Genomic DNA, 19,928 nt, shown 5'->3' with positions numbered 1-19,928 from the left:
TTACAGCTGTATTTTTGTGTTGGCCTCCCCTACATTTCTTTTTGTGAGGCCACGTCTAGAAATTTTGCAGGGCCAAAATTTGTTTCCAAATGCACCTCTGGCAGCTTCTCCACTCTTCACTTCTTCTTAAATAGACCCCTCTGTACCAATCAACATTGCCATTTGTACTATTTTTATATATAAATGTCCAGTTGCCTTTTGACTTTCTCTTTGTTGGAAGTTCAGTGAGTATCCAGGGATGGCTGTTGTGTATGGATTTTTATTTCCTCTTGAGCAGATTTTGTCCATTTGTTGGCTTCCCTTCTGAAAGAGCAGATATGTCTTCCCAGCATATGGTTTGTATGTTTGTGTGGTTAAGAACACACACACACACACACACACACACACACACACACACACACCTGTCTATGGGACTGACTGATTTTGAAGCTTTGCTGTTTTCAGGGCCGTTTCTAGAGGCGGACAAGCCGTGCAGCCGCCCGGGGCGCCGCACGGCTTGTCCGCCTCTGTTTAGCAGCCAGGGCGCCCGCCAGCTTCCCCCACGCCGCTGTACCCCCCGCACGCCCCGTCCGCCGCCCCGTCAAGATGATCTCTCTTCTTGGACTTGGAGGGGAGAGGAGCGCATAAGTCTCTCCTTCCCCTCGCTGTGTCACTGGGCTGTTAGCCAATCAGCTCGCGGGCCTGCAGCCAATAAGGAGCCAGCCCGCGAGATATGATTGTCTGACAGCCGTCACAGTGAAGGGGAAGGAGAGATGCGATATGCGCTCCCCTCTCCTCCCCTGGGAAACAGAAGCAGCGGCGGCGGCGGCGGGACTCGAGACCCGGACTCTGCTCTCCCCAGCAGCAGCAACGGTGAGTTGTGCTGCTGCTGGGATATTATCCTCTGGCAGTGTGGGGGCATATAGGTCTGGCACTGAGGGGGGCAGATGTGTGGCACTGTGGGGGAATATATGTGGCACTGTGGGGCATATTTTTGGCACTGTGGGGGCATATTTGGCACTGTGGGGGCATATTTGGCACTGTGGGGGCATATGTGTGGCACTGTGGGCGCATATGTGTGGCACTGTGGGCGCATATGTGTGGCACTGTGGAGCATATTTGGCACTGTGGGGGCATATGTGTTGCACTATGGGGGCATATATGTGGCACCGTGGGGGCATATCTGGCACTGTGGGGGCATATCTGGCACTGTGGGGGCATATCTGTGGCACTGTGGGGGCATATCTGTGGCACTGTGGGGGCATATCTGTGGCACTGTGGGGGCATAGCTCTCACTGTGGGGGCATATATATGTGGCACTGTGGGGGCATAGCTGTCACTGTGGGGGCATATATGTGTGGCACTGTGGGGGCATATTAGTAAACGGCATCAGTTGTGTGGCAGCGGCGCGTTGGGCATAATGTGTAATAGGCATTACGTTGTGGGGAGTATTGTGTACTTGCCATCATGGTGTGCGGCGTAATATGTAATGTGTAATTGGCATCACGGATAAAAAAGTGTATAATGATTTAAGTAGCCTGTCATTGTTTGGCCTTGATCTGTGAGGCATACTAGGTAACTGTGTGGGGCTTTATATTTTTATGTCACCGTGTGGTCTTCAGCCCGCCAACTTAAGTGCGGGAGGACAATGACAATTCCTGCGGTAACCAATGTCTGGACATGCAGGTTGCAAAAGTGAGATGCAAGGTAATTGTTTTGCTGCTAGACCACGGCCTTATTTTAAGCCACACCCCCTTTTTAAATAAACCACGCCCCCTATTTCGGCGCGCGCGCCTTCGGCGCGCGCAATTACTTGTATTTCATGTTGTGTATTTGGGGGGGGGGGGGGGGGGCGCATTTTTATTTATTTGCCCTGGGAGCTAAATTGTCTAGAAACGGCCCTGGCTGTTTTCAGGAATTTGTGGTACTTGTGGCTTTGGATTTTTGGCATCAGTCTCACACTGCTGGACAAGCTGATGTTGCCAAATCCATTGTCAGGTCTAATTTTTACTGGTCCTATATTCTTTTCTGGTGTCTGTTCCACATATGAATGCAGATATAATGTCTGTATGTACTTCTCTCTTTTCCTTTGCTTTGTCAACACAGTATATTTATTCATACATTATGTGCCTGTCAATCATCTTTTCTTCCATTCTGGGTAACACATTTGTACCTTGGACTTTTATGGACCTTTTTTCTTCTATTCTTTTTTTGTTTACTCCCCTGGTAATGCAGGGCCTTATTCTAGTTCACTCTTCGGTACTTGTTTAATAGCATGGTGCCCACTAAGCTATTTGCTTAGTGGGCTATTCTGCGTAGTGAAATCGCATTGCATCGCATGGTCCATTTTAGGGCCATGCGATGTGCGATGTGATTTTCCTATGTAATTTATTCACTGCTCTCTCAGCCCCGGGCCATCGCATCGCATCTGCCGCAAAATCGCATGCGATCGCAGGTGATTTTATATGTGTGATGGTATACAATAATATGATTGTATGTCCCAAAAATAGGTTTAACGCACACCCCCACTATTCACGCCACCCCGAAGAGTGGCGGCGGAACGCGTCCTCCGACTTTTTCATTACCCCACTATCCACGTCGGCGTGGAGTTGATTTTATATAGTGTGGCGAGCGGACACGGGATACATGTAAAGTAATGCGCGTCAGCTCGCCACGCTGCGGGCTCGGTGGCTGCGCTCGCCACACTGTATAAAATCAACTCCACGCCGACGTGCATGGTGGGGTAATGAAAAAGTCGGAGGACACGTTCCGTTGCCCCTCGTGGGGCTTGCTGCGCTCGCCACGCTGCGGGGTGGCGTGGATAGTGGGGGGGTGCGTAAATTTTTTGGGGGGGACATACAATCATATTATTGTATACCTAATGTCATGGCATCGCACACCTTATAAAATCGAATGCGATCACATGAAAAAATCGCATTGCATGCCGCTATAATGGCCCATGCGATGTGATGCGATTTCCCTACGGTGCCGTACGTAGAAAATCTGGGCGCCGTGCTAGGAAACAAGTATCAATCCTTCTTAGATTGACAAAACCATGTGCACTGCAGGTGGGGCAGATGTAACATGTGCAGAGAGAATTAGATTTGGGTGGGGTTTTACTTCAAAGTGAGATCTATATTGCAGTGTAAAATAAAGCAGCCAGTATTTTCCCTGCACAGAAACAAAATTACTCACCCAAATCTAATTCTCTCTGCACATGTTACATCTGCCCCCCTGCAGTGCACGTGGTTTTGTCCATCTAAGAATGATTTTGTCAGAGAGTGAACTAGAATAAGGCCCGCAGTGCTGTTACTCACATACAGTATGCTTTGTATATTTCACTGGAAGACTGCTTGTAATATGTTACGTTGTACTGTTTCTGGGGCACATAACTCATTGCAAAATATGCTATTTTAGCTTCAGCATCAATGTGCAGGTAAGATTATGGAATACACTGTTCTTCATTACATAATATGGGGGATTAACAGGATAATATATATGCGAGTAAACAATAGTAAAAGAGATACAGTGATAACATAGGATAAAGCAGCACATACTGTACAGTCACTCAAGCACATGGTTGCCGACTTTCTGGCTGCTCTCTCTGGGAGAGAGCAGTCAGCTCAGTATGGCAGGGAGGGCTGGGCCAAAGCCGGGAGGGAAAATGGGCGGAGCCATGGCTGTGATGAGCAGTTTAGGGGCGTGGTTAGAGTGATCGCTTTAAGTAACGCTCATTTGACCCACGGAACCCCTCACGGACCCCCCCTCCGCTGGAGATGCAGGACAATGCGGGAGGGTTGCCGTCCTTTCCGGGGGCCGGGAGGGGGACCCGATTTCCGGGACCCTCCCGGCCATTCCGGGAGGGTAGGCAACCCTGCTCAAGCAACAACCATTCTGCAGCTGTTGCTATACTCTAACACAAGTTGCCAAAATGTAACAGCCTCCGAGTTTGGTGGCTGTGGGAGTTTGGTGCCTGTGCAGGATGCCGACCGAATTTGTATGTTTTTTTTTTTTTTTTAAAGGGCAATCATGTACAAGTTATGATTTGCCTTATAAATTACTGACCCTTTAAAAAAAAAACAGTTCAGCGGCCATGTAGGTACTATTACATTTTGGCCTCTCCAGGAGAAACCTGGAGAGGAGACTCTCTGCAGCTCTTCCGGGGTGGGGCTTGCCGTAATTAAGCTCCACCCACCTTCCGGTAAATGCCATGATTAGCAGATATTCGGGGAGGGGGTGGGACTAAAAGCAGCAAATGAGTTTTTCACATTTCTGTGACCTGTGTGGACACATTGTATGCTCCATCTATGCCCATTCAGATCATGAAGTAAGATCAAGTCGGTTTTTATCTTCTTTACTAAGCCTTGGAGAGAGTTGAAGTGGATGGAGATAAATTCCCAAAGAACCAGCACTGTCATTTTTAAAACACAGACTGTAACATGGCAGTTAGGAGCTGATTGGTACTATTCTGGGGGGGATATTCTGGTTGACTCATTCGGATGCGAATTTGCATCCTTGCGAGTCAACCAAACCCTGTCTTGAGAACCATTCCCGCGACGCGTACATTCGCATGGCCTGCAAATGGATGTCTTACATAAACATCCATTCGCAGCCTGTGGGGGAACACCCGCATCATTCGATGGTCGCCAACCATCGAATGATATGAAATGTGCACGCAGAGCAACCATAGATCTGCGTGCACATTCTGAGAGAAGTGGGCATCACCGGATGTCAGCTGGCCACCCCCCTCACCATCGACCCATAGGGGTTCCCATATGCTAATTAGCCGCCCCACCACCTCCCGCCCTCCGCTCGCAAGGATGGGTGCGTGCACCCAGCGAACAGTTTGTTCGCCGTAGACGCACGCAACAGCGCATGCACAGAAATGTGCATGCACATAGCGAAAACATCAGCCCCGGGCCGTGTGAATGGACCTGAATAAGGTCCTATCCCTCGTCAAGACTTAAGGCCCCCACCCATTAGTTGGAGGTATCACGGTGTCAAGGTTAGCCATTCACTGCGATAGATCCTTGTGGCAGTCACTGAGATCTGCAATTGCGAGGCACACTTGAACGTGCCTTGCATCATAATAGCAGGAAAAGGACCTGTGATATGACCATTTTTCATTCGATCTGTGGTATCAATGTGTCGGAATGGCATGAAAAGTGCCCATATCGCACTAGTGGATGGGGGCCTTTAGTAAATAGACCACGTAGTTCTCACAGCGCCAGTCCCGATATTAAGGATGTCAATGATTTAGCACAGGTGGCTTATTTTAGTCATTATGATTTAACCATCTGTACTGAAGTAGATACCCCTAAAAGCTAAAGTGTCTTGAATTGAAGTCGACCCTGGAAAACCCTGCCCGATACATTCCGAAATGTACTCAATTTATATAAAAACACACAAAAAAGTATCTCTTTGGGGGGAAGTTGCATTTTAGTACTTGTACATGCCCTGAAAAGGGTGCAGAGCTAAGGGGCGGTGGGCATGGCCTCTGGTAAATGGGGCATGGCCTAGCACCGTGACCCCCTTTTACATAAATTTTGGGGCGTACCTGGCCCCTTCTCTGCACGAAGAGGCCGGGTACGCGCACAGCATCTCTTCAGCGATCACTGGCTGCCCCCCCCCCCCCCACCTGTAACCGCCTTCCCACAGGACATTGCCAACGGTGGTAGGGACTGTGGGAGGTATTGGTATAGCACAACTGGGCATGTGGAGTGGAATATTTACAACAAGCTGCAGCTGGATTCCTTTTGTATGTGATATGTGCCAATGATTTTTTTAATCTTATTTTTGCAGCCACCGATTTAGCTACTTCAGGGAGGTACAACCTGTAGACCTTCCGAACTGTCAGTACTTGAAAGGCGTAGGTATGTATCTGAGATTTTCGTGAACATTTAGCAATTTCATTGTCCATGAATATGAGCATGAACTTATGTACAATAAAAAAAAAATTGAACAGAGCATTACATTAGGAGGACATAAACATTTTGCATTATATATATATATATATATATATATATATATATATATATATATATATCCAACTCTGTCGGCACCCAAAAACGGCTGGACAACTTGCTCCCGGTGCCAGAAATATACATACATACACATCCAATCCCACGTGTGGGAAAAACGGCACTCTGGAGACGGTCAGTTTATATCTGCAGCTTGAATTCAAACATGGAGAACGTTTCGGGGTATGAGCCCCTTTGTCAGCTCCAATCTACAGCAGTTGATACAATAACAGTGCACACATGATACACTGGACCATGGGAGAATAGATGTAGAACTGCGCCTATTGGGGGCCAACAACTGTGAGCGCGGCATGTTCAAGACTTGAGCCTTCTGTTTCAATAACAGTCCTCGATCATAACCTCTGTGAACAAATTTCTAAATGAGATCGTTCAATCGATTTTCAATGCCAGATGCATCACTCATTATTCTGGAGACCCGCATCATTTGAGAGAGTAGGAGACCACGTTTTAGAGCTGACGGGTGATGGCTAGATGCCATAAGAAATGTGTTTCTGTCAACATCCTTGCAGAACACATCTGTGGAAATTTTCCCCTCTTCTATCTTAACCGCCACATTTAGAAAATGCGAGATAGTACCACTGCTGGATGCAGTAAATTTTATAGTCGAATCACTAGAATTAATGCTGATCAATAGTTCAGAGAGCAACGATTGTCCACCCGTCCATAGAATAAAGATATCGTCTATGTAACGAGTGTACATCAATAAATGGTCCTTGATCTCTGGTCTATTAAGAAACAGACGCTCCTCCTCACTAAACATAAAAATGTTGGCGAATGAAGGGGCCACAGCCGACCCCATTGCACATCCTTTTAGTTGGAGATAATAAGCCCCGTCGAATAAAAATAAATTACGTTTATTATCAAGGGTCAAGGTCAACAACTGTAAGAACAGATCATGATCCAGTAAAGCTGGATCCAGGTATGCATGAATAAAGGTGCACATAGCCTCCACACCCCCATTGTGTGGGATGGAAGTGTAGAAGCTACACACATCCAAACATACCATTAGCGTGCCATCAGGCACTATGTCAATTTGACCTAACTGTTGTAAAAAGCTGGTGGTGTCTTTTAAAAAACATTTTGTTGGTAAGTAGGGGTTGCAGTAAGGTGTCTAACAATTGTGCGACCGGTTGATATAATGAGTCACGTGCGGCGGTAATTGGCCTGCCTGGAGGTGTTTGGGCATTTTTGTGCACCTTAGGAATAGAATAGAGCACAGGCACCATCGGCCATTCACAATAAATGGCCCAAGACACTTTAGCAGAAATCTTCCCCTCATTAACAGCAGTTTTCAGCAAAGCATGTAACTCTCATGTTGATAAGCTGCAGTAGGATTGCCAGGTAACTTATCATAAACCTCGTTATCCGCCAACTGACTATACAGCTCTTTTCTCTAATCTGTCAGATCCTGTACAATAATGGCTCCGCCCTTATGGGCGGGCCTAATAACTATATCGTCATACTTAGACACATTAGACAGAGCTGCAGATTCAGCGAGAGTGAGATTTGGTACTTCTGTAGTTTCACGGCGCTGGAAGTAACAGAAACTTGGCAGCCTGCCAGAGGCTCGCGTGCCGCTCTAGCTAAAGCGTTATAGTGTAACGTGATGTAGCGTAGTGCTGCGCGTGCCACTCTAGTTGAAATGTAATGAAGTGTAAAAAGGAGACAAACAGGGCTAAACGGGGCTTATAAATCGCACACCCCGGCACACCGCCACCACAGGGGGTGTTCCAAATGTAGACGCTAACATATATTGCGGTTTGAGACGCTTTTAGCGTCTCAATTCATATTCCTGGCACTTCGGCTTAGACGCGTGCGGACAGCGTTACGTAGTCAGTCAGAGAGCTATGCAGTTTGCGTAGTCAGTCAGTCAGTCACCCGAAAATTTCGTCTTTACTGTCTCTGGTGTATGAGTGTGCAGATGTGAATGTGTTCCTGAATCAGCCTCACTATCCACGCCCACCCGAAGCGTGGCGAGGGGCGGTGGTACGCGTCCTACGACCTTTTCATACCCCCACTATCCACGTCGGCGTGGAGTTGAGAATAGAAAGTGTGGCGAGCGTAGCGAGCCACCGAGCCCGAAGCGTGGCGAGCGGACGCGGATACCTTCACAGCTATCCGCGTCCCCTCGCGGGCTTCACAGGTGTCAGCGTCCGCTCGCCACGCACCGAGCCCGAAGCGTGGCGAGCGGACGCTGACACCTGTGAAGCCCGCGAGGGGACGCGGATAGCTGTGAAGGTATCTGCGTCCCCTCGCCACGCTTCGGGCTCGGTGGCTCGCTGCGCTCGCCACACTTTCTATTCTCAACTCCACGCCGACGTGGATAGTGGGGGTATGAAAAGGTCGTAGGACGCGTACCTCCGCCACTCGCCACGCTTCGGGTGGGCGTGGATAGTGGGATTTACACGGTCCACAGCTGTGGCGTCCACTAGTGGCACTGAGGGTGGGTTTCAATAGTGTTCCCCTAGGGCCACCTAAAGTTAGATGCCTTTTGCGTCTAAATTTAGATGTACCCCTTCACCTAAATGTGACTCGAGACGCAGTTGCGTCTGAATCTCGCGTACAGTTTAGAAGCGGTGCCCAGGTGCTGCCTATTTCACTGTGGAACTACAAGTGCCACAGTGACATTGACCTGTCAGCGCCTGGGCAGCGCTGCTGCTGCTGGCCGGCCGCTACGCTGTTTACGTACAGCTAGAGCGGCACAAGCTCAGTCAGACAGAGCCTCTGGAAGGCTGCCAAGTTTCTGTTACAGACTGTGCGCGCGGTGGCGCTGTGAAACTACAGAAGTACCTGAGATTTTTATTGATCTTGGCAGGTGCAGCCACACATTTAGATACAGACTGATCAAGTCCAAATCTACATTCTCATCAAATGCTTCGATTAGGACTTTTGGAAGGTTACTGCAGCTTATTAACATGAGTTACATGCTTTGCTGAAAACTGCTGTTAAAGATTTCTGCTAAAGTCTCTCGGGCAATCCATTTTTTTATGGAGCCGATTACATTGAATGATAGTTAGTATTGTTTGTAACTGGCACTCGGGGACGAGTGCCGGACGGGATCCCGACAGACATTTACCCAACGTCTGGATCCAACTGTCAAAACACCGACAGCCGGGTTCCCGACGGCTGTTGACTATTTTTCTCTCGTGGGGGTCCACGACCCCCATAGAGGGAGATTAGAATAGGTGTCAGTGGAGGATGCATAGCTGGGCTGTGGCAGTAGGCGGAAGCTGGTGATGAAGTCAGGGGAGGCGGCGTGTCCTGGATGCCGGGGGTGTCTTTTTGTAAGTATATATGTGTGCACTGTTATTGTATCAATTGCTGTAGGTTGGAGCTGACGAAGGGGCTCATACCCCGAAACGTTCTCCATGTTTTGAATACAAGCTGTTGATATAAGCTGACCATCTCCAGAGTGCCTCCTCCGCCCTTTCTTATTCTTTCACTGACTGGCCTGTGGGCCAATCAGAACTTGAGGATGGGGTTTTGCGGGTATCAGGGGCGGAACAATGATCTGTGTCCTGGGACCTTGTAAAGGTAAAAGGAACATTGATAGATGGAGAACAGGGCCGGCGCCACCACTAGGCAGCTCTAGGCATTTGCCTAGGGCGCCGGCACCTGGAGGGCGGCAGTTCGCCCCTCACCCCCAGCGAACGAATGAGGGAGGGAGGGGGGGGTGGTACCTGTGTAAAAAAATTGCTGCCCCGGTGTCCCTGCAGTGCTGGGGCGGTCAGGGGTGTCCGTGCCGCAGGGGTACCTGCGGCGCCGTCATGTGTATAAAGCTGGCTGCGGCCGGCGGGGTCCCTGTAGTGAATAGAAAATAACTAGTGCTATGCGCGCGGCGGCGCGGGAAGCGCTAGTTATTTGCTATCCCCCCGGCACCGGGGCACCCCCACCCTGACTCGCCTGGGGCGCTCCAGTGCCTTGCACCGGCCCTGATGGAGAAGATCTGGTTCTCCCCCATCAATGACATCAAAACTATTCGACATTGCCCATAAGCCATCAATAAGTATGAATCATCTAATGTTAATGGCCATCTCTAACCTCAGTAAATATACCCCATCAAGAATACATACTGCACCAAACATGATTTGGGATTAGATACAGATATTGAATAATAGCGAGATCATGCACATATAAATTAATGTATTTGTATTGTTGCAGAGTTTGGTTCTGAAGATATAGATATTCTCCCTAATGGACTGGCCTTTATCAGCTCAGTAAGTACACATTATACAGTATATCTTGGTACACATGCAGGGGTTAAAGTGTGTGTGTGGGGGGAAATGGGGGGAACTAAGTTCCCCCTCCATTATAGTCCTGCACAGTATTTCCAACAGAAAAGACTTTCCCGGCAGCTTTCTTTTCTGGCACGGTGAATGCGATTCAAGCTGTCACAAGGTATTATTGCTGTGGGCATTATGTGTAAGAGGAAGTACAACTGTTGGCATTGTGTATAAGCAATGCTACTGTGTTGCATAAATGTATACGGAGTACTACTGTGTAGCGGAACATGAAAAAGGGGCACTACTGTGTGTCATAGCATGAGTAAGGGGCTATACATGTAATGTTAATGAGATTGTGGTACTGTGTGAAACAATTTCAATTGGGGGTACAATTGTATGACCACCGGCCCATTATAAAGTATGGGAGGTAGTGCACAAATTTATAGTTTGCGGGGGGGGGGGGGGGGCAAAAACCATGGCACTGGCCCAGGTTCACCTAATTAAGAGGGTGGGGGTCGATGGGAGGGCAAATGAGTTCCTCCACCTCTCCATGACCACTTTAAGCCCTGTACATACACTTTATAAATAGAGATGTGCAGGCTCTGATTTACTCTGATTTCAAAGCAGGATCTTATTGGCTATCAACTGTCAACAACTGTCATGTGATTTGGGATAGCCAATAAGATCCTGCTTTGAAATCAGAGTAAATCAGAGCCTGCACATCTCTCTATTTATAAAGAATTATACCAGAATTATAAAGAATTATACCAGAGAATAAAAGATCCATTTATATTGGAGACCAGGAGGGTAGTTCCTGTGCTTCTGAAATAAAAAATGATGGTGTTTCCCAAACGGGATGCAGTGTAAATCCCGGCGTTCAGAATCTCGACGCAGGAATCTCGACGGCCGAAATCCCGACCGCCGAAATCCCGACACTTTCTCCCTCCGTGGGTGTCCACGACACCACCGGAGGGAGAATAAATTAGTGTTCCGAGCGTAGCGAGGCACCGGGCCCGCTGCGTGGCGAGCACAGCGGGCCCGCTGCGTGGCAAGCACAGCGAGCCCGCAAGGGGGGGGGGCGATTCACGTCCCCCCCCCTTGTCGAGATTTCGGCGTTGGGATTCTGACCGCTGAGATCCCGACCGCCGGGATTTAATACTGAATCCTCCAAAGCAGTGTCAACCAATCATTGATTACTACTTGATTACTAGAATTTGGTTGTTTTGACGATGCCACCAAATTAATTTTTTTAACTTGGATAATTTTAGGGAAGATTTTTAGAAAAATACACAGTACATCTCTCATCCTACATGACAATGGCCACAAAGAGAATTTTTTTTATAAAATCGACAATTAGCATATATTCTGCAATAGATAATATAACAGTAGTATTATTGCAGAGAGCGTAGAAAACAAGATATGCATAAAAATAAACGGTAAAAAAGGAGGATGGAGAGAAAAATAAAAAGAGAAAAAAAGAACAATACTGTTACGTACACGCCTACAAAAACCCACGAACCGAAGAAAAACCAACAATAAAACACAAAGATAATTAGATACCAACTATACATTACAATATAGCATCAATAAACATAAAGATGTCAGCCATATATAAAGTCACAACAAACCACCTACAAAGATCGGGCTTATAAATCTACCCATAAGTATGCTAAGGGAAACCTTTAAGTAGAAAGTACATAACCTGAACTGTAGAGGAAGCCACATATGTAGAATGGAAAGCCAGCCAGGAGCGCCACTTAGGTAAAAAAAGGAGATCCAAGCGACCGGGCCGGCTACTATACAAGTCGCCGTGTCCGCTCGCACAGATGGCCTGCACATACGCAGTCTAACAACATCGCTTACCGTTGCGAATTTGCAATAGTGAGAATGAACTAGAATGACCTCCTTAACTCCAAAGGATTCCATATCATAACTTCATGGTATATTTGAAATCATTTTCACATTACAGGAAGGGTCTGTTCTCTTCCAATATTGGATAACACAGAAAGAGGGGGGTGTTAATCGCACAGGTCATAAATCTTTAATGAATTCTTAGGTGGCCCCTTGCATTGGATATTTATTTAGAACATATACCATTACCAAAAGGGTGTGCTACCACTGGACATTAATTAATTGAAGCAAAACATGATGATTTTTGAAGAGACAAAAAAACAACTGGAGAATGTCTCTATGTGGTGCACCAGGAAAGACAAAAGAGTAAAATGTAACTTTTAATTGGATACTTGATAAAATTTAAGCGAAATAAAAGACACAATACATATACACATACACATACATGGACATTGAAATAAAAAGGATAATTAAATCCTCACAACGTGGGATCCCCCTGTCCCCTGCAAGTTTTATAATAAACTTTATTATTTATAAATGTGTTTATTATGATCTGAGGTTCAACTGGTTAATTCAGATACTACCAGTATACATGTGTTGGTGCACAATTATTCCTTTATGTAGGCGGTAATAATCTGGTGACAATCACCTAAATGGTACTGTTGTTGGTGGCTACGTTAGTTGGTTTAAATTCAACATTTAGTGTGGGCAAGCATAGCAAACAAATTTTGCCAATAAGTTGCCAAGATTGGTTGGTGTGTATGACACCCTCAAGAATACACATGCTAATACACAATTCTACCTTTATCTGGGCGGTGTTATTATGGTGATAATCACCTAAATGATATATTAGCTAATAGCTGCGTTTGTTAATTTAAATTCAAAGCTCAGTATACGCAAACATAGCAGGCAATATTTGCCAGTAAATTGCCCAGATTGGTTAGTGTGTATAGCAATATTTCATGAGTAAGTGCTAATAATAGCCACAGGTAGCCACGAGTGCGGCACCCAATATTAGTATATGGGGCCGTAAATTTCAACAGTATATTGTGCTGCGGCGTGATTAACTCGCCGGGAGACAGATAGAAGCTGTGTGGACGTCACACACAGCAAACGTCTGCCGGGCAGACTCGTTATACGGAAAAGCCGCTACCTATACCGCTAAGGAAAGAAAGCAGATCAAAATGCATTCAAGTGGGGTAAGGGGAGCAGGGGGAGAAGCCACGAAGTGTACAGTCGGCGTACGCTTCGCCTAGCAGCTTCGTCAGGACCTGACGAAGCTGCTAGGCGAAGCGTACGCCGACTGTACACTTCGTGGCTTCTCCCCCTGCTCCCCTTACCCCACTTGAATGCATTTTGATCTGCTTTCTTTCCTTAGCGGTATAGGTAGCGGCTTTTCCGTATAACGAGTCTGCCCGGCAGACGTTTGCTGTGTGTGACGTCCACACAGCTTCTATCTGTCTCCCGGCGAGTTAATCACGCCGCAGCACAATATACTGTTGAAATTTACGGCCCCATATACTAATATTGGGTGCCGCACTCGTGGCTACCTGTGGCTATTATTAGCACTTACTCATGAAATATTGCTATACACACTAACCAATCTGGGCAATTTACTGGCAAATATTGCCTGCTATGTTTGCGTATACTGAGCTTTGGATTTAAATTAACAAACGCAGCTATTAGCTAATATATCATTTAGGTGATTATCACCATAATAACACCGCCCAGATAAAGGTAGAATTGTGTATTAGCATGTGTATTCTTGAGGGTGTCATACACACCAACCAATCTTGGCAACTTATTGGCAAAATTTGTTTGCTATGCTTGCCCACACTAAATGTTGAATTTAAACCAACTAACGTAGCCACCAACAACAGTACCATTTAGGTGATTGTCACCAGATTAATACCGCCTACATAAAGGAATAATTGTGCACCAACACATGTATACTGGTAGTATCTGAATTAACCAGTTGAACCTCAGATCATAATAAACACATTTATAAATAATAAAGTTTATTATAAAACTTGCAGGGGACAGGGGGATCCCACGTTGTGAGGATTTAATTATCCTTTTTATTTCAATGTCCATGTATGTGTATGTGTATATGTATTGTGTCTTTTATTTCGCTTAAATTTTATCAAGTATCCAATTAAAAGTTACATTTTACTCTTTTGTCTTTCCTGGTGCACCACATAGAGACATTCTCCAGTTGTTTTTTTGTCTCTTCAAAAATCATCATGTTTTGCTCTTCCAATATTGGGCTAAAGCCACAATACATATATGTCTATAAAAACATTCTTATTATGAGCCTGGACCGATAAGGGGAAAATATGTAATTTCCAGTAATTGAGGGACTAATTAAGGGTAATTGAGTGACTTAGTTCACTCATTTAAATACACGGGGCCTAATTCAGGTTGGCTCACTAGCGAGCCCATAAACGCTGCCTGGCCGAATGCCCGCCCCCCCACCGGCGAATCCCCTCGGTATCGTGCAAAGGGATGTGTAAGTGAACACATCCCCTCGCAAGTGGCCGAAGGGGAGAGAAATAATCTGATGGTCACCGACCATGTGAACACCATGTACTGCGTCCCTACACGTGGCTCGCTGCATCCGCCATGCTTCGGGTACGACGATTTGTGCAGCGGATGCAGCGCCCGGATACAGCACCTGACGGAAAGGTAAGTATTAAAACATGGGTGCACCTACCGGGGGTGTTTGCACGGCACACGTTGCACCCATTACAGAAATCATGAATTAGGCCCTATGCCTGTAATACTATAGACAAAGGTGGCAAGGTGACCCCCTCAGGCAGCTGCCTTGGATTATCTCCCTCATTACCAGGAACGCTGCCTGGCACCACATCCTCTCAGTCAGGCTGAGGCTTAGGGGGCCAAAGACAGGCTAAGGGGATCCTTTATCATTCCACCTACTGCAGCTTGGAGGGCACCAGGTGCGACGACACAGGGCCCGTCCTGCACATGTGCAGCTCTCCCACCCTCGGAGCTGTACACACACCATCAGGTTTGGATATACTTCTGGTTTAGGCCTATGGATGAGAAATAGTTGTATTTGGTTAATGATTGTGGGGCTCATTTATGATACTATATTTGCCGCAGATATTAAGTATCCCGAATGTATCGGGAGGGACCGCAGCAGGAATCTCTGATCCCTGCTGCGATCTGTCCTGCACCACCACCCCCATAGGTTTCTATGGGGGATGCGAAGCTGGCCGATGTATCAACATCGGGCAGCAGCGCATCCCTGGGTTACCGCCATTCTGAGATGGCGGTAGCCCATTGTTGCCTATGGGCCACACACCAGTGTGGTCGTGCACAGACCCCACCTGCGAGCGGGGGATGATACATGCCGCTGTTAGGATTGCATTTTACAATGCGATCCTGGGTGGTAATATTCAGCCCAGATCGCATTGTAAATGGGCCCCTGTGTTTGTTCTACATTCTTGTGTCTCTTGCTCAGTGTAATATTGTTCCTGGTCTGTTAGTGGAACCATGGAATGTACTACTGCCAATGTTCTCTCTTTCCAATCACGTCTGCACTGGAGCACAATGGAATGTTGTACATCCTGTTTTCTCTCATTCCAATGAATCTCCTGTGCTCCAGTTCAGTGGAATGTAGGGGGTTATTCAGGCCTGATCGCAAAGCACATGTTTTGGCAAATGGACAAAACTATGCTGCACTGCAGGTGGGGCAGATGTAACATGTGCACAGAGAGTAAATGCCCACATACACTATGCGACTTCTCCTCCTACGGGAGAAGTCACATCTAATTCCCCTGGAGCCGCCCTTCTGCACGCTTCTTGCCGCCAGACTGGGATCTGACACGATTATACGTGCAGCATGTATGATCTCCTGGTCTGATCCGATGCGCACGGGACCGCGCATCGGATCAGACATCAAACATATTCTATTTGGGCGGATTTCTCAGGCCGATCCACCAGAATCTGGTGAAATCGGGCCCAAATCGCATAGTGTATGGGGGGACCTTTAGATCGGAATCGGTACATCTGTTAGAAGAGACTTAGGTCTACAGTCATTAGGTCGACCCCGGAAAGTCGACTGGCCCCAAGGTTGACAGGGTTAAAGGTCGACATGGGTCAAGGTCGACGTGACTTAAGGTCGACATGGGCCAAGGTCGACATGGTTCTAGGTCGACATGAGTTTTTCACTGTTTTTTTTTTTTTTGACCCGAGTGTCGACACAGTCGACATGGACACAGTTGGAGTTGAACCGCAGCCCCTCGCATCGCTCGCAATGCTTTGGGCACTTTTTTATTCTCCCACTACGCCCTAGTGGATGGTAGGGCATGAAATACCGCCTGTCGGCTCAAAAAACAGTGAAAAACTCATGTCGACCTAATGACTGTCGACCTAGAACCATGTCGACCTTGGCCCATGTCGACCTTTAACCCTGGCGACCTTGGGGCCAGTTGACCTTCCGGGGTCGACCTAATGACAGTCGACCTAAGTCTCTTCTGACAGATGACAGTTTCCCTTTAGATCTGGGAGGGGTGTGTGCAAACTGAAATCTAAATTGCAGTGTCGAGAGCACCGACCACTCCCTGTGTGGCAAAATAATCAACTACAGCAGTGTCCTCGGCCACTGTTCCTCAGGTCGCAGCAAATAGTCCCTCTTGGCATGTCAGATCCTGGGTGACTGGATCAGGTCTCCCCTTGCACAAAATACGCGTCTTATTTGCTTAAATAAAACAACTAGGAGTGACATAATTATGGTCTTTCCAGTGTGTGCAGTCTGTGTGTAGCCCAGGACTTACTTGGCAGCTGTGATAGAAACAGGCTGATCGGGGGCAGAGCTGATGTCACATGACTTTCCCCCTAAACGCCTGGGCACGTCTGCGGTTTCCCTGACACTCCCAGTTACCTCCCCCAATTGCCGGTTTGATGTCAATCAACTTACGTACAGCCAGCGATAAAAGAGTAGCAGGAGTGTATTGCAGGAAGGCCCCGCACATGCACAGTCTATCGATTATCGCCTGGCCTGTGCATTCGCAGCCGTGCGATTAGGTCATTAAATAATTATATGCTTCGCTACTTGTCTAAAGGTGCCCATACACTGCTGCGACGTCTCACAGCAGTGTTTGGACACCCGATACTCTGGCAAGCCTCCAGGGGCTTCCCGGCTGCAGGGACGAATGCGATCCGTTGTGATGGAACGCATGCGTCCCTGCTTCCCGCCTCCCTCGCCGCCAGGAGGGAGGTCCCAGGACGGGTGGTCGGGCGGGCTGCAGGTCCAACCACCCGGTCGGGTCCGATGCACACGGGACCGCGCATCGGACCCGACGGCATGTCAGGGAGAGGCGATTCGGTCCGATTTAACGGGCCGATTGGTCGCAATTGGCCAAAATCGGCCCAAATCTCCTCAGTGTATGGGCACCTTTAGAGTATCTCCATTGTGAGGGGCGTCTCGCACTGTATGACATATAGGGCAAAATTGACTAAGAATATGACTATGCATTAGTCATATTCGTATTTTGTATACAACTGAACACGACTGTTATCGGTGGAGTATTTAATTTACACATTCGTATTCCAGAGCATAATTTACAAAGGAGTCTTATTTTTGAGATTCATATTTTTCGATGTCATATTTTTTTGGAGTATTTTTTTACAACTTGTACTAGAATACACCTACAGTAGTATACGTTCCTATTCTGAAATACGACTTGATAGTAAATTTCTAAATTACATTGGAGTAATGTAAATTTAAAGGCGTATAAGAGAGTCCAGAAGTGGACCAGTGTAATAGTTGCTCATAGCACCCAATCAGCATTGCTATAATCAGCATTTATCAAGTGCATTCTATGAAATGATAGGTAGTGGCTGATTGGTTTATATGGGAAACTTCTGACCTCTTTTCAGGTGATAAAAGGATTTTTGTCTTAAGGCCCATACACACTTGACGATTTTCAGCTAAAAATCGCCTAGTGTGTATGGGCCAGAGATCCCCGACTAGCGATGATGCGTGCTCCCGGTGGGAAGTCTGCTGGTTTTATCAGCACATCTAGCGATGATGGCTGGTTTTTTAGCCATCATCGCTAAATGTGTACGGCAGCCGGGCTGAAAGATCACAGACTTTCAGCCCAGCTGACCGCCCGCTCCCTCCCCCTGCTTATACTCACCCCTCCTCGCTCCCACGCTGTCCGGTCACAGCAGGCTGCAGATATGCACGCAGCGCAGCCTCCTCTCCCCCTCCTCCCGGCTACACAGCAGCACGTCGGAGCGCCCCGCCCCCCCCCCAGCCGAACGCCCCGCCCCCAGCCCACTGGCCGCATCCTCCCTGCTCCAGAGAGTGTGTATAGTTTACACACGCAGCCGCTGACCACCAATGTTAAAGGCAGTAATATATACATTGCTGGCACATGCCAGCAATGTATACATTTCTGCCACCACTGGCCACCAATGATATTTATAATGCAGTAATATATGCATTGCTGGCACAGGTCAGCAATGTATATATTACTGGCACCACTGGGCACCAATGTTATTAATAATCCATTAATATATACATTGCTGGCACATGCCAGCAATGTGTATATTGATGGCACCACTGGCCACCAATAATGTTTATAATGCAGTAATATATACATTGATGGCACATGCCAGCAATGTATATATTACTGGCACCAATGTTATTAATAAGCCAGTAATATATACATTGCTGGCACAGACCAGCAATGTATGTATTATTGGTGCCACAGGGCACCAATGATTACGTATTAGCAAGTAATATATACATTGCTGGCACAGGCCAGCAATGTATATATTCAGGGACATCTTAATGCAAGGGCTTGATGGGCAGTTGCCCTAGGGCCCCATAATCCTAGGAGCCCAAGTTCAAGTAGCGGACTGTGTCGGGTGGCAGGACGGCATGTGCCCCCCCCCCAGCCAGTACACTATCCGTCACCATCACCGGCCACCCTTACGCTGCCGTCACCCACAATCCGTCACCATCACCCACTGCCCATCACCCTCACGCTGCTGTCGCCCACTGCCCATCACCCTCATCCACCACCCTTATGCTGCTGTCACCCACTATCCATTACTATCACTCACTGCTCGTCACCCTCACACCGATGTCGCCCTTATGCTGCCGTCACCCACTATCCATCGCTATCACCCACTGCCCATCACCCTCATGCTGCTGTCACCCACTATCTGTCACTATCACCCACTGCCCGTCACCCTCATCCACCACCCTTACACTGCTGTCACCCGCTATCCATCACTATCACCCACTGCCCATCACCCAATGGTGTGTGGCATATTGTGTAATGGGCGTTCTAGTATGTGGTATAATGTGTAATGGACATGATGGTGTGAATGAATTTCTCCCTACGTGCACGGCTACAAATAAAAGCCAGCAATCAGTTCTGAATCAGGCACCAAGAACGGGGAGCTTGATTAGATTGGCACTTGATGTGCCGTTTTTTACATGTGATAAATCGTCTCGATTTATCACATGTAAAAAACCCGGGGAGCAGGGGGGGGGGGGGGGGGGGGCTACAGAGCAGGGCTGCTGGTGGGAGCAGGGGGGGCTGGGGACGCTGCGGGGGACACAGGCGGCATAGAGCTGGGCAGAGGGAGCCGGGAGCTGTCAGTGCTAGAAAAAAAAGCCTATACAATGAATGGGCAGCCTGTGATTGGCTGAGCGCTCTCTCAGCCAATTGCTGACTGGCTGAGAGAGCGCTCAGCCAATCACAGGCCGCCCATTCATTGTATGGGCTTTTTTTTTTATTCAGTACTGACAGCTCCCGGCTTCCCCTGCCCGGCTCTATGCCGCCTGTGTCCC

The 19,928-nt window shown here is 47.7% G+C and overlaps 1 protein-coding gene across 1 annotated transcript in view; it reads left to right on the top strand.

Moving 5' to 3' along the window:
- LOC146081317 (serum paraoxonase/arylesterase 2-like) overlaps positions 1-19,928 on the top strand; it is a 57,130-nt gene that overhangs the window by 13,521 nt on the left and 23,681 nt on the right. Inside the window, exons 2-3 of the mRNA XM_083189463.1 lie at positions 5,782-5,852; positions 10,182-10,237. Coding sequence (XP_083045589.1) covers positions 5,782-5,852; positions 10,182-10,237 — 127 coding nt within the window. The remainder of the gene's footprint in view (positions 1-5,781; positions 5,853-10,181; positions 10,238-19,928) is intronic.

This window comes from Crinia signifera, chromosome 5 (assembly GCF_055691185.1).
Source record: "Crinia signifera chromosome 5, ASM5569118v1, whole genome shotgun sequence".
Taxonomy (NCBI): Eukaryota; Metazoa; Chordata; class Amphibia; order Anura; family Myobatrachidae; genus Crinia; species Crinia signifera.
Note: the sequence above shows the minus strand (reverse complement) of the source record. Positions and strands in the feature narration are given on the sequence as shown.